This window comes from Daldinia childiae (genome assembly GCF_008694065.1).
Source record: "Daldinia childiae strain JS-1345 chromosome Unknown Scaffold7, whole genome shotgun sequence".
In the NCBI taxonomy this organism is placed as follows: Eukaryota; Fungi; Ascomycota; class Sordariomycetes; order Xylariales; family Hypoxylaceae; genus Daldinia; species Daldinia childiae.
In genome coordinates this window covers 1590698-1605196 of record NW_022984648.1, presented here as the reverse complement: position 1 = coordinate 1605196, position 14499 = coordinate 1590698, and the positions used below count along the sequence as shown (strand labels likewise).

Below are 14499 nucleotides of genomic sequence, written 5' to 3'. Positions count from 1 at the left end.
ACCAGCATGGACTCCACTGGATCACAAATAAATCGAATTTCGATAGGATTGTCAACTCGTCTTTTCGGTACTTCGTTCGGTACCTCGTAAAAGTCCTAGCTGAGAAAACGTGGCTACGAACAATATGCGCTGTGAATCTTTGCAGACACATCTTGTATGCAAAGATTGTTATGCTCCCACCAACGTACTCGATTGGTGCTCGGGACGAAGCGCTTTCTTCGTTTCTTAGTGTCCCTATGACAGACTCGTCGGTTAGCCCAGCACATCTGCCAAACTCTTGGCTAGCATTGGCAACGCATACCTAGCCATTAGCTTCCTGGGATGCTGCCGTTTTTCCCGTCCGCCTACCAAAGGAACCATCCGATCAACATTTGCCATGCTAATGTAAACAAGAACCCCATTAGCTAGCCAGATGATCCACCGCACCCGGTAGAAGATCCCCAATCCATAGCATCTCCATGAAAGCGATGCGCCGATTCGGGAATATCAAACATGTCTGAGCGGGACTAGACCAACGTACATATTACTGACCGCCAATCCAGCATTGCTGCCGTAGATTCTAGCCAATCATATCCGTACAATATAGTCCGTGTTGATCCAGGATGTACGGGATAAAATCGCTTACTTCCAATGTAAGTCCGAGGCTATTTTCCCCTCCAGCGTAGAACGCGTAAACTGCTTCAAGTCCGCGCCAGGTAGGCTACCATCATCCATGAGAGTATCTCCATCGCCCGTAGTGACGGGAGGGCAGCATTGACGTTGAGCGACGGCAAAGGCATCATCCCATTCTTTTATTGTGAAGCTTCCTTCACTTTCTGCGAGTATCAATTCATCCTGCGAGGTAAACGAGAAGACATGGAACGATTGCGACGTTTCAATCTCTCGCGGCGAAGGGTTTAAGACGACTTTCTTCGATTGGCCATCAGCGACAATAGCCAGGGAAGTCGATGTCAGTGTCGCCGTCAGCGGAAGGGCAGCAGAGAGGAGCGAGAGCACTGCTGTCTGGAGTAGAGCAGGCAAAATAGGCAGGTTCTATAATATTGCACGTCCAGTTAGTATGATCATACTTTTCTTCTTCCAAACCCCATATTGAAGTGCAGCTTACTGAGGTAGCCTGTGCTACTTTGGCATTGACATATTCGTTCTCGGGCGTAGTGGTTACTTGTAGAACAACTTGGATGAGGGTCCTCGGAAAGTTGTTAATGAGGATGATCTGGCGCAAAGTCGACTGAATCAGTGACTCCAAGTGTCTTTCTCTAGTGCCTACACAAAATAGCAATGGTGAGTTATGTTTATATATATATGAGGGTCAGTGTGCTTCGAAGGAAGTCATACCTCCAACCCCTGCAGCTGGTCGTACGATCACGTCGACGGCCGCCTCCTCCGGGAGCTCATCTCGTCTCTGAACCTCGATCGGCCCATTTACAGCCCCAACCACGGTATAGCCAGCAAAAGAGAAAGTAGCGGAGCCGTCAGAATTTTGAAGGTGAGACAGTAATGCTTCTGGCTCGGTATTGATCGTCATTTTCGCGAGGAATTGTAAGAGATTTTCTTAGTTGTAAAATGATGTTTGCGCAAAAATCGGAATTGGTGAGGTCTTGATCTGACGATTGGGATTGAACTTTTTTCTCAATTAGGTAGGGACCTGGTAGCCAAGAGGATAAATTCTAGGTGCGGCTGCATTTCATAGGATACAAGTACTTTAACCCCGCCAAAGTTGTACTATTACATTCTGCAGCTATGGCCCAATACATAGAAATAATGAAAAGATACTAACAACTTCTATTTCCTTCATCAATTCGATATATGAATTTATTATTTAATAATGCATAATTGCTGAGGGGTGACTTACCTTAGGTACTTCAATATTGCACCTACATTTCTTTATAATCAAAGTATTATAATCGCCTTAAGATAGATCTGATCAACATTTTTGTAAACACTATTCCTGGTTCTATGATTAAACCTATCATGGCTACCCAAAATCCCCTACAAACGATACCCAATCTTAAGGATAAGATCCCGAAGTTAGAGCCGCGTCGTCGACGGCCTCCACCATCAAACCCTCTTCCACCACCAGAAACGCCTACTTTACCACCACCACCAGACCCTTCATCTCATTCATTCCAGGTTCCCACCCGGCGAATCCTATCTACCCAAGACCACAAACTCTTTCTCTCATCACAAACTCACACCCTTATTCTAGCGTTTGTCTTCGGTCTCGCAGATGCTGTAGTAGACATTCCTATATCAGCTATTAAGGATGACGACTGCAGTCCCATCATCAAATCTATCATTGGTGTTCTCGATGAGGTTGAAGCACTAGTTCTAGCCACCCCTCCCGACGATGCCGAAGGGTCGCGGTTTGGAAACAAGGTTTTCCGTACCTTTCTTGACAAGGCCAAAGCTACCAGTCCGTCTTGGCATCAGAAGCTCGGTCTGACATCGCAAGATGCTATATCAGAGGTCGAGACATACCTTAACCAATCTTTTGGCAACCGGACCAGAATAGACTATGGCTCAGGTCATGAATTAAATTTCATAATATGGCTATTGTGCTTATACCAGCTTCAGATTGTGAAGAGAGCTGATTTCAAAGCACTGGTCCTCAAGGTCTTTACCCGGTATCTAGAGCTTATGCGAACAATCCAGTCAACATACTACCTCGAACCAGCCGGTTCCCACGGTGTTTGGGGCTTGGATGACTACCAATTCCTACCATTTCTTTTCGGAGCTAGCCAGCTTCTCCATCACCCTTTTATTACCCCCATGGCGATACACCAGGAACTAACCCTAGAAGAATTTGGCCATGACTTCATGTATCTTGGCCAGGTGAACTTTGTTAACAGCACAAAGACGGTCAAAGGCTTGCGTTGGCATAGCCCGATGTTAGACGACATCTCATCAGCGAAGAACTGGACCAAGATTGAAGGCGGTATGAGAAGGATGTTTGTCGAAGAGGTGCTCAAAAAGTTGCCAGTGATGCAACACTTTCTCTTCGGCTCACTGGTGCCTGCTGTGGAGGGTATGAGCACCGAGTCTGAAGTAGGCGTATCAAATGAAGAAAACGAACCTGAAGGTGGAGGAGTGGTTGTCGAGCACGACGGAGTGAAGCATGTGCACAATGGTAGCAGCTGGGGCGATTGCTGTGGGATTAAGGTCCCTAGTGCAATTGCCGCTGCCCAGGCGATGCGGAAACAGGGCGCCGGGGAGCTACGCCGGATACCGTTTGATTAGGTTCCCCGGTTGTTTCTAAAAAGATGAAGACGATGTTATGATAGAACGCAAGAGTATGGAACTCCAATACCTCAATAGACTTCCATGATTGAGATGCTTTAGTTATACTACAATACCGAGGCGTAATATTTGATGTTACAATCTCAACTAGTAGTGTTTTGAACGACATATATAATATTATACCTATGGTAAACTTAACCGGTGTTATTTGCAACCCGGAAACTCAGATTAGAAAGCTACGAAAGCAACTAAAACTAAGATCATATAACTAGTTATTCTCAAACTGGACCTCAAACTGGACGTATAATTGGAATGATATTAACGCCTCACGACCATGGCCATAATTCATAACCCTAACTACCTAACCTAACTACTTGTCTGGTGTCTTACTACCAAGCAGAAAACCAAAGGGTATCCTTCAGTATCATGGAAATACAATCAACCAAGCCAACCGTCCACAAAAACGGATACTTAAACTCCGTAGTGAATACCTAAGGTACACTGTACCCCAAGCGCCATCACGCAAAGTCAAACACGCAACTTAAAACGACGCCAGTCCCTCATCCCCTCTTCCCTACTACTTAGGTACTTACTCCCCACCCCCCTCATCACGCCCCCCTAACTCTCCCGATACAACTTCATCAAATCCGTCCTCATCTTCTGCCTCGCCTCGCCATCCAACCTCCTCTGATTCTCCAGATCCGCAACCCGCTGCTGCAGCTCCGCGACCCTAGCCTCGGCCTTCTTAGCCGCCTCGCGCGACGCATCGCGCCCTCTCTCGAGGCCCTTGGCGCGCGCCGCGTGCCGATCCAAGGTGCTCCGTATCTTGCGGCGCACGGTGCCGTCGATGTTCTGGTCGTACAGAAGCGCCATGATTTCCTGCGTGAGCTCCCGTTCCTTGCCGGGCGTAGCGGGGTCTTGTTGTTGCTGGGAGGACGGGGGGCTGGTTGAGGACGCGGCTAGGTCCCGCTTGGGAGTGATGGGGGAAGACGGGTCTGCGAAGAGCACGCGGCGGGTGGGCTTTTCGGTTAGCGGGGTTGCCATGCCGTCTTCGATGAGAGTGCGAGGGCCGGAGGGGGTGGCGAAGGCGTTGCGCTGCTTGGTTTGGGGTTGGGCTGAGTTGTTGGCTAGAGCAACGAGTTCCTGCTCTTCGCCGGAAGTGAGGTCGCTGTACTCTTCGACATCTGACCGTTTTCTCTTCGGCGCTGCCGATGGCGTGTCTGGCGCCGAATCAGATTGCGCCTGAGCGTCGTCTGAAGTGTGAGCTAAATCATCATTTTCGTCTGATGAAGCGCTCTTCTGTACACTTTTGGCCGCCTCCTTGGAGCTAGATCTAGTCTTCATAGTCGAGCTTTGAGCTGTCGCAGAAGGAGAATCGGGGTTAAGCATACAATCTAGATCTGCTAGACTAGTAACAGGAGTCTTCCCCTGTCGCTTCTCTTTCGCCGGAGTTATGCTCTCATGGAGCGTTCGCTGCCTCTTCTTAGGCCGCTGGCTAGGAGTTCCCTCAACCTCGCTGCGTGAATTAGTTAGGACGTTATTAACTTCGCGCGTGTGAGCTTCCTCAGTCCACAAGAAGAAATTGCATTTATTCTCTTTGTTTCTGTCCTTTTTGCAGGCGTAGAACGATCGTCCCTTATTGGGGGTCTCTCGCTTGGCCAGGTACTGAATTGCGGGAAGGCGAGGAATACAGTTACCTAGCGTTGCAAATAGTAAGTTAATTAGTTTACCGTGTGGTAGCAGATATGATATATTAAGTTCAAGGTCATATATAACTTACAATACCAAATACCGTTCCTAAAGTGCCCATTCAATGGGACTTTGCCTGAAGGACTAGGAGCGCCCGACCGGCGCATCTTGTTAGGTAAGCTTCTTTGATATTATATTTATTCAGAGGCATATATTTGTAATCATATGATATAAATTCAGTACAAAGTATCTTTGTCCGAATCTAGACCCTTAAGAGTTGTAAACGGAATTGGAATTGTTTCACAGCAATAAATGATAAACTCAAAGATTAGGAGTAACGGCGGGGTGGGGAATTCTTTAGTGGTGCCAGGTGGTTGGGGCTGGGCTGAAAACTGGTTGTAACTAAAGCTGCATATTAAGTGGATACCGGGAAGCAACCACGCTAGTACATATGTCTCCTATGCACATATATATATATTACCCGCAAACCTTGGCAGAATCACCCGCAGTACATCGCAGAACGTTCAATAGATCTTACGAATAATTATGTAGTTCTAACTATTGAATAAGCTTAGACAAGTTAGACGATTAAACTTAAAAGTATAAGATGAGTTTTATATATAAACTTATGGCTATCTTAAGTCAGGCTTATCCTGTATTAAGAAGCCATAAGATACAGCTAATTACACATGTCGATTATTTATAATATCGATTCTTAATTCAGTCGTGGGTATATCCTCTAAGAGTACAAAAACTAATCGTGGTATCCTCGGATAAAAACGATCCGCCGTAAAAGCTTCATCCCCTGCGGGCGAGTCTGTATGTCGATTAACGTTGAAACCAGTGTAATAGTACCACCTCTTCTGCACTCTGGATCGCAGACTTGTACTAACAGTAAGTATGCGACCCAAAATCGATGCTGCCCGATGCCTCTACGTATTCGTGGAGGAAATCATATTAAATTTCGTACCAATAATCGTCATTTAGTTCCTCTCTACTCGGCACTACGCCTGCACCTTCTGGTGGACCCATGTAAGTAGCTTCCATCCGGACATTCAACAGTCTGATCTTCATGCCATAGTCTTGTACTAGCTTGATGAGCTTATTAGTCTCTGCTGTTATAGGGGTTTGGCCTAGCAGCATTAGCAAGCCGTCGAGCCATTCCGATGCTAGGCTATGGTTCAAAGGATGTAAAGTGAGCAATGGCTCCTCTTTTATGTCGCTCAGGTCTTTAGCCTTGTTGGCCTCGTCAATATTAAGATAGCCAAATATTGTAATCTTTGTGCTGTTGCTCGTCTCGCCGCCCGCATCACCAGACGGAGCAGATACGTTAGACGCGACAGAGCTAACTTCTCGTAGATCTACCTTCTCGCTAAGCGCATCCAGGTTCGGCTCCGGCCCGGTTCGAAACGCAAAATCGGCCCAGTGCAGATAGCGGCGGTTGTGCGACAATTTAGCGTACCTCCAATTTGTACCATTAGCTGCACGGCGGTTGGATGCATTATTCCCTTGGTCGTCCTTCCGCGTCGATGGCTTCGAAAACCAGCAACCTTGTAAGAGACATCGGACACGTTGTTCCTTGATAAATGTGAGAGCCTCTTGGTTTAAGCTTTCCCGTACTTTGTAAAGGTGCTGACCCCATTGGTCGTCGAACGAGAGTTCTAGGAGCTCCATTTGGAGCTCGCGCAGCCGCCCTAAGTCGTATTCAACTAGATCATCCTCGACCTCTAAGACGTCCTTTGATCGGCCAGCCTGTCCTACAACCTGGTCGACAAGTATACGAACCAATTCTGCCACCTTCTCAAAATCCTCCTGTTCTGCGCCTGTAGATTTCCATAGCTTGAAGAATGCATTTAAACCAGCAGTATGTAATCTAGACCATTGGAGAAGTAACGGTCGGAAGAGTTTGTCTTGGTGATTTCCGTCTGATAATTGATATTCTCTTAGGTCTTCCATTTCTGATTTATCACAATCGAAATGTTCGTACAAAATAAGGGTAACCGCTAGACTGGATCTAGCGATAGGACAACGTTCGTGAAGCGGCTTAGTGGCCTGCTCCAGAAGTAACTTCTGAAAACCATCTTCGTTCTTTCGCACGTAGTCCGCAAGATCCATAAGCCCAAGAAACCCCGTATTGTTAAACTCCGCCGCCGGACCCTCAGTCTCGAAGCCAAGCCTTCTCCACTTCTCGGGATTGTGTCTTCTGCTACCCTTCTTTCCGGACTCCTGAAGCTCTTCGACTTTCCCTACGCCACTCGCATGGTCTCTATTTGGTGCGCTAGCAAGGTGAAGCCCTTTTAACGCTCTCCTATGTTCGGGTCTTTCAACGTCAACCTGAACTTGCCGCCACTTTTGAAGCAGCACCTTCGTAAGAGACTGAAACTCCAACAGCGGATGTGCAAGATCTTGCAGTGCCGAACTTTGCATCAAGTTGTATACTGCCTTGATTAGACCCAGATCTTGTAATCTCCTTATAAATTTAGGCCACTCTTCCCCAGTACCAGCTGTCTTACTACTGTCGAGATTAGACTCGCCTGAGACGGCATCCCTTATGAGAGCGTTGATCAACATAAGCGCGTTGGCGCAGAGGGCGTGGTCCGCCGAGTTTAATTGCTGTATGACGAGGTCGAAGAACTGTGGATATACGGCGACCGCTGGTTTTAATGCGCGGAAGCCGAACGATACAGGCACCCGTCCTCCTGACGAGGTAGACTGCGAATGGCTGACAAGTGCGACGAGAATGGACATAGCACCTCGAAGAATGTTGACCAATGGATTTGTGACGATGAGTTCGACAACGCGCTCAACTAAATCACCTGCAGTCGGGCCCTCGAAGATATCCCATCCCATGTCCACCTCAAGCAGTCGAGTGAGACTTTGTAGCGAATATGCGAGGGTATTGCCGCCGGTACTCATGATAAGACGCCGTAGTATAATTAAACCGCCAGAGGAGATGAATACATCGGCGAAGGAAGGGTCATTTATAGAGGATTGCAGTTTAAAAACTGCCATTTTCCGCGCGGCATCTTCGTCGCTAGCCAACCGCGACAGCAATGCCGGTATATCTGCCTGGTCCATACTTGTGGTGTTGGAAACGCGATCGGATAGGTTTGCGAATGTGAGGTCGGAGGGGCAGCGGTCAATCGCAGGGGGAAATCGGCATGAACCAGCGCGACGTAGCTGCTGAAGGGCTAAAAAAAGCTCAACAAGACACTATAAATACATAATCACATTAACAAGTTACCATGACACACCAATGGCATATGTATTATGTTTATTGTTTGTTTGTTTGTTTTTTTGCCAGGTGTTGAATGCTGCCGACAGTTGATCTTTGCTAATGCGGCTCGACGAATATGGAGAAGAGAAAAGGTAAGATAAGGAGTGTCGAGCAATGGGCGCATTGAGATCTGGAACAAATCGAACAAATCGGTGCAATGTTGGAATTAGCAGATTGGCAGATTAGCAGATTGGGTAAGGGGAACCGACATTTTGATGTGGGGCAGTTCCTATTTCCGTTCTTGGCTTCCAATTTTGTATGTACCTGCCTACATAAATATCTGCACATGCAAGGAACCGGATTCCCCAAAAGACCAAAAGAACAAAAGAACGGTAAAGTTTAGGGGTAGCGCAATGTCTCACTTCGTGCTTACCTAGGTACATATTTAAATTGTACATGTATTACGGAACAATAGAAATCAATTAGAACCCTGTACCCAGGTAATCTACCAGGTATTTGGGTGCTATTCTCCGAATAACTCCGGTAGAAATATTCAAATTATGTGGTATATGAGCTATAATTCTTCCTTCGCTTATATCCCCCCAAACTCCAACAAGATAAAAGTACCATATAGCATCTCCAACCTCTCGTAAATACCAGAGGTCAGAATAATAGCTATCGTTATTGGAGGAAATCCTATACGGTCTCCTTAGCTACCTCACTTGTTGCAGTCTTCTGGAGTTCCGGATGTACATCAGTATGAACATCTTCGCCATGCTCTTTGCGATTCAACACGGCCTGGATCTCAGCCTCAAGACGAGAACCACCCTTCTTAGTCTTCCACGCCGCTGGCGCGCCCTTAGCAAACAATAGTTCGATTTCCTCAATAGTCTTGCCACATGTTTCAGGGTAAGTAAACCAGGCTTGGATAGCCGCGCCGATACAAAGTACACCAAAGATGATGAAAACTTTATACTTGATGTTAAGGAATGCCGGCGGGGTGAAGAGTCCCAGGGCGAAGTTGAATAGCCAGTTGGCCACCGCAGCCAATGACATTCCAGTAGCGCGTGTTCCAAGTGACCAAACCTCAGCAGCGTAAACCCAGGCGACAGGAGCTAGAGTGAGCGCATATACGATAATGAGAAGGTAGCTAAATGCAATGACACCGTGAGCAGGGGAGCCCGTGACTTTGATAACAACATTGTGGTTTCCACCGACACCCTCGGGGACATCAATGCTGTAGGTACCAAGAAGGCCACCAACTACAAAGTGGCATACAGCCATTCCTATAGCACCAGATACGAGGAGCGTTCGACGACCGGTACGGTCAATGAAGAAGAACATAATGGTGGTGAAACTAAAAATAATCAGCACCTATCGTAAAGGATCGGATCACCTTAGCTCATTATGACTTACATGATGAATATCGCATATTGAATACCGGAAGAAACCAAGTTGACATCACCTTGGAGATCTGCCATCAAGAAGACGTATCCGATGTAGTAAACGATAACATTAGCGCCACTCAATTGCTTTATAGTGGTTTGTAGTGTTAGCGTTACTGAAACTCATGGGGGTAGCACTTTGTATAAGACTTACTTGCCAGGCCTGTACACTCATTCCGGCCAGAGTTCGCTTCCACATGCCATTAACGAAGAACTTCTTCCATCCTCGAATCGATTCGCGCTCTGCGTTCAAGACAGTGTGTATTTCTTCCCACTCGGCGACGACAAGTGGGTCATCCTTGTTACCACCAGCTTGGATATCAGCAAGAGTTTGAATTGCCTCTTCCTCACGGCCGACTTTGGCGAGCCATCGTGGAGACCTAGGAAGGAAAGGAAGACCGATCATAAGCCCCACGCAGGGGATAAATTGTGTCCCCCATGCAGTTCGAAACGACGCGGTGCCTTCGATTTTAGAGCACTACAATAATGAGTTAGCTATTTCTCACCGTTTGCGAATCGTGGAAACTACTTACTCCATAACCAATAAAGTACATGATCAAGATACCCCACTCGATAGCAAGCTGTTGGATAATGATAATGCGACCCCGAGTATCCTATATAGCTCGTTAGCGAGTGGTAGTGATTCCAAGCACAAAGTTTCAACTTACTCGTGGGGCGATCTCTGCGAGATACACAGGGACTTGAGAAGAGGTGATACCGACACAGACGCCGTTCAGGACACGACCAGCAATTAACGAGCCTACTCCGGTGGTAGCAACTTGAACCGCAGTTCCAGCTAGCCACCAAAGACAGGCAAACATGATACTACAAGACGTGAGATTCAACTCAAGTAAATACCAGTGAAGAGTTTAAACGTACCTATCACGTCGACCATACTTATCCGAAATAGGACCGGCCATTAAACTACCAACGACAGATCCAGCAGCAAGAGCAGACCCAATAGCTCCTTGGGTGAGGCCAGAGGGATTATTGAAGTAGTCGATATACTGGTCGGTAATGACGATAGCAGACATGGACGAGATATCGAAACCGAAGAGCATACCGCCCACGGTGGCGATAATCGCCATGAAGTAAGTGTTTGCTAAGACGTGTAAGCATTGCGCGTATATAATTGCTATTGACTGCTATTAGTTGACGTACTGATCTTTGGAAACCTCGACATCTTGATCGCTTTCCTCGTAGGGTTGTCACGGGGGAGGAAAACAAGCTCTGACGCGTGAAGGCAAAGCCGAGTAAGAAGAGTAGTAGTTCGGGAAACGACAATCCATGGCGGTGGAGTGAACCCTTCATATATTAAAGCTCACTTGCATGCGTCCCAATGACACCCAAGCTGCTCCCAGTCATGGCCATCGCACGCTTACTGCGTAGCATGGGCAATCTTGGGCCCATTCGGTGATTTTCCGCCGTGCAGGGGGCAGCACCCATCGGGCCATAATCCATATGAGGAGCTGGAGCTTTCCGAAGCCATCGGTGTAAAGTCGCAATACGGAGCGCAGATAAGGACGGGCTGCGATAGGTGCAGAAATTGACCCCCAGGTAAGCTTGACCATTAAGTTCGACGTCACATTCCCATCCGTTTCCAAGATCCTTCGAGCGCAAGGCCACCCTATAGCGCGGACCTTCTCCTACAACTAACCCGTCCATCTCCCCACATCCTCACTTCTAATACTACGGTATCCCCAGGACTACCAATCACCGTACGGCTCCAGCTCTGCGGTCCTCCACATTACTCCAGCGAATACGGGGTACGTTGCCCGTTAGGACGAAGTTGCGGAGGCGGGAGAGCATGGGATTATCGAGCTAGCCTCTTCTCGGACCGACCTTCCAGCTTGCTGGTTGGTGCGCTTGGAACTTCGAGATCGTCTAACCTCTTTAGCTGCTTCAATTCCCGGGGCTGCGGGGGATGGTGGCTTGTGGGGAACGGCTCCAATTTCAGCGAAACTCGAGCAAAGGTCTCGACTAACATCGTGTTACAGTTACATTCTGGGAGCATGTCTTGGGTTGGATTTATACGATATCTTCATGTATGAGTTACTAGTTTAAAAGATAAAGAAAAGCTGAAAGTAGTCGAAGTAGATATTGATTACATTGAGCCAGGTCAGATTTTTTGATACAACTTGGCTGTTGTGTCTGACTATCCTATCTTGGACTCAGGAACAGGATATATTCAGTTTCACTATACTTGTGGAGTTGGTTTATTAAAGCTTAAGTAGTGTATTCTATCTAGGATTAAAACGTTACAGAGATGCGTAAGATGATTTACACCATTGCGTTAAGGACTAGAATATATATATTGGATCTTGAATGCATAGTTCGCCGCCCCAGGTCCCCCGCATTTAGCCATTCAGCTCATGTAGACCGTCAAAATGATCCTTGGAAACACGCGAATATTGATGAGCTAAACTTTATAAGAACATAATTATCGAGGTTACAGCTAGAAATGTACACCAAACACAACAATAACAGGTCCAATTACAATTTCAGTAGCTAATCCTCTACAATACAATGTTACATACATACTTTCAAACAGAGCGTGATCCTGGTGGAGGGAGTGCTTCAGGCCCAAAAGACAAGGGTAACAACTGGTCATACAAAGTTTAGCTTGTGATTATATTTAATAAAAGACTGACGCCAGCCAACTTACCTCTTCAAGACGGAACACTGAAAAGTTATCATCCTTGTCGAACATGATAATTGGGACCGTAAGATCGCAAAATTCCCGAATACTTTTACAATTAGGATTCCAGTGAGCTAATTTAGACATAAAATAAAGGATTCTCAACTTACAACTGGCGACACATCCCACACGGACTAGCCGGGGGAGTTATGTCAGTGGCCACAGCCACGGCTTTAATCTTCCGATGTCCCTCAGTCACCGCCTTGCCGAAAGCCACGCGCTCGGCGCATGTGCCGACCGGGTACGAGGCATTCTCGACATTGGCTCCGTTGAAATAAACGCCGTCGACAGAGATGATAGCCGAGCCTACTCGGAACTGGCTGTATGGACAATAAGCCGTCGACTTAGCCGCAACGCAACGGCTATGCAGCTCGCTGAATTCTGCTTTAGTCAGATTGTACTTCTGACATGTTGATTCGACTATAGCATCATCTGCGCTTGGTAGGATCTGATGCTGGGGAGGCATTGTGTGCTCTCTCGACTACCTAGATGAAGTGGTGAAGCCGAAGAGTGAATGAATCCCCTAATGGATTAAATTATAGGTACTAAGAGTAAGTTCCTTAGTAAGATGTTACATAAATACTTTATATATTGTTAGAATAGTTGGGCTGGGAGTGGGCTCTCTTATCTACGGGAAGTATCTACCTATCAGGCTATCAGTTAATGACGGAAACGCGATAAGAGCTGCAAACGGTGCTGCTTCATTCCTTAGATACTCTTCATTTCAACTTTATTTTATTCATCTCTCATATCAAGAATAATAAGTTCAACGATTATATTAATGTTTCCATTCAAAATCGGTTGATAAGTATCTTATATAAAATATATTTATATCCCTCATTCCTGTCGTCGCTTTACATAGGAACCGTCAAGGGATTCATTACACTAGTATCAATTAGCTTAACTTGGGACATCATAGATAAGAGTAAATCAAGGGTAGCTCACGATGCGCCGCCATCTACAATGAGGTTTGCACCCATGACATAGGACGAGAAACTGCTCGCCAAGAAACCAGCAACACGTGCTACTTCTTGGGGCTTACCAGCTCTCTCTAACCCAATCGTCATTTTTTGCGTCTAAACGATCAAGTCAATGGGATGTATTATTGACCGTGGCTTAACTTTCTTACCTCTGGCTTCTGAAGACTGGCTGGGGGGAACTGGGATGCCATCCCTCTCATATCGAACTATTCAAGGTCATTGATTTTATCATCGGCCGAAGAAATGAGCTTACTTACCCCCTGGAGGTCTACGCCAATGTCGATTTGTCCTGGAGATATCTGAACGGTCAAGTTAGCATTAACATTGACCAAACAACCCTCGAATTTCGCAGCTAGGAGAAATCGCTCTTGGCTCTAACTAGAGCTCAAGAAACAGCGATAGACTAGGTTCACGTACGCAATTGATTCTCACTCCAGTGCCTTTGAGACTTGCGACGCCTGCTTTCACTACGCCGAGAGCAGCGTGGGATGTCATAGTATAACAGGGCCCCCAGCATCCACCATAAACCGATGCGACACTACTGATAACAATAATACTGCCATACTTTTGGCTCTTCGGTGCAGCATTCGGATAGGTCTTCTTCTCGGTCAGTTTTGCCATCGCAGCAGGGGCGTACTTCAATGTGAAGAAAGGTGCCAACGAATGAGCCTCGAAGCATTTCTGTAAGTCGTCTGGCGTAGTGGCTTCGATCGAAGGGGGTCCTAGAAGACCAGAAGAGCAGACCCAGACATCTAGTCTCCCGAAGGCGTTGAGGACCTCATCTATAAGGACGAGTGTCTCATCTTCTTTGGCAACGTGGAAAGGGTACGGGATGACCTTGCAGCTCGGGAATTCCTGCCCTACTCTATCGACGAGTTCTTTATATAAATCTGAGCTGGCGGTTCTGTCGCATGCTATTCCTCGTCAGGATCTAATGCTAATCTGTTAAGATATTTCGATCCAAACTCACCGTATATGCAAGCTGCTCCGTGGGCTAGTTTATTATTAACTTCTCATAATGCAAATATTTGATGAGATCGGCCAGACCTGCTAGCTCTTGAATGATGGCCTGGCCGACAGGCTGCGAAGCCCCTGTTACCACACAAACAAAGCCATGCTATGGTTTCGCATCATGTTAGTCGGTCTTTTTACGAGATTTTGATAATTAACACTTACGAGCTTGCCGTCTGCCCTGTACGGACTGAAATCATCGGTGACATCCATATCGGCACG

General features: G+C 46.8%; 6 protein-coding genes across 6 annotated transcripts; 1 reads left to right on the top strand and 5 right to left on the bottom strand.

The window, feature by feature from the left end:
• Positions 1 to 621: 621 nt before the first annotated feature.
• GL218_06731 (Exosome complex component RRP46) lies at positions 622 to 1525 on the bottom strand (the record flags this gene model as incomplete). The annotated part of the gene is made up of 3 exons (XM_033583457.1): positions 622 to 1032; positions 1106 to 1263; positions 1336 to 1525. The coding sequence occupies 3 exons, from the start codon at positions 1523 to 1525 to the stop codon at positions 622 to 624; spliced, it is 759 nt and encodes a 252-aa protein (XP_033433471.1).
• Positions 1526 to 1971: 446 nt separating this feature from the next.
• Positions 1972 to 3237, top strand: GL218_06730 (Serine/threonine-protein phosphatase 2A activator 2; the record flags this gene model as incomplete). The annotated part of the gene is made up of 1 exon (XM_033583456.1): positions 1972 to 3237. The coding sequence occupies one exon, from the start codon at positions 1972 to 1974 to the stop codon at positions 3235 to 3237; it is 1266 nt and encodes a 421-aa protein (XP_033433470.1).
• A 618-nt stretch (positions 3238 to 3855) lies between these two features.
• On the bottom strand, positions 3856 to 5093 carry GL218_06729 (putative px domain-containing protein; the record flags this gene model as incomplete). Its single annotated transcript, XM_033583455.1, has 2 exons — positions 3856 to 4934; positions 5018 to 5093. The coding sequence occupies 2 exons, from the start codon at positions 5091 to 5093 to the stop codon at positions 3856 to 3858; spliced, it is 1155 nt and encodes a 384-aa protein (XP_033433714.1).
• Positions 5094 to 5883: 790 nt separating this feature from the next.
• GL218_06728 (Engulfment and cell motility protein 2) lies at positions 5884 to 8004 on the bottom strand (the record flags this gene model as incomplete). The annotated part of the gene is made up of 1 exon (XM_033583454.1): positions 5884 to 8004. One exon carries the CDS (start codon positions 8002 to 8004, stop codon positions 5884 to 5886), a length of 2121 nt encoding a protein of 706 aa, XP_033433715.1.
• An 835-nt stretch (positions 8005 to 8839) lies between these two features.
• GL218_06727 (High-affinity glucose transporter) lies at positions 8840 to 10771 on the bottom strand (the record flags this gene model as incomplete). The annotated part of the gene is made up of 7 exons (XM_033583453.1): positions 8840 to 9500; positions 9560 to 9675; positions 9743 to 10066; positions 10122 to 10202; positions 10257 to 10413; positions 10468 to 10690; positions 10750 to 10771. 7 exons carry the CDS (start codon positions 10769 to 10771, stop codon positions 8840 to 8842), a joined length of 1584 nt encoding a protein of 527 aa, XP_033433710.1.
• A 1360-nt stretch (positions 10772 to 12131) lies between these two features.
• On the bottom strand, positions 12132 to 12752 carry GL218_06726 (Cytidine deaminase; the record flags this gene model as incomplete). The annotated part of the gene is made up of 3 exons (XM_033583452.1): positions 12132 to 12191; positions 12254 to 12335; positions 12397 to 12752. 3 exons carry the CDS (start codon positions 12750 to 12752, stop codon positions 12132 to 12134), a joined length of 498 nt encoding a protein of 165 aa, XP_033433711.1.
• Between the last annotated feature and the right edge of the window lie 1747 nt (positions 12753 to 14499).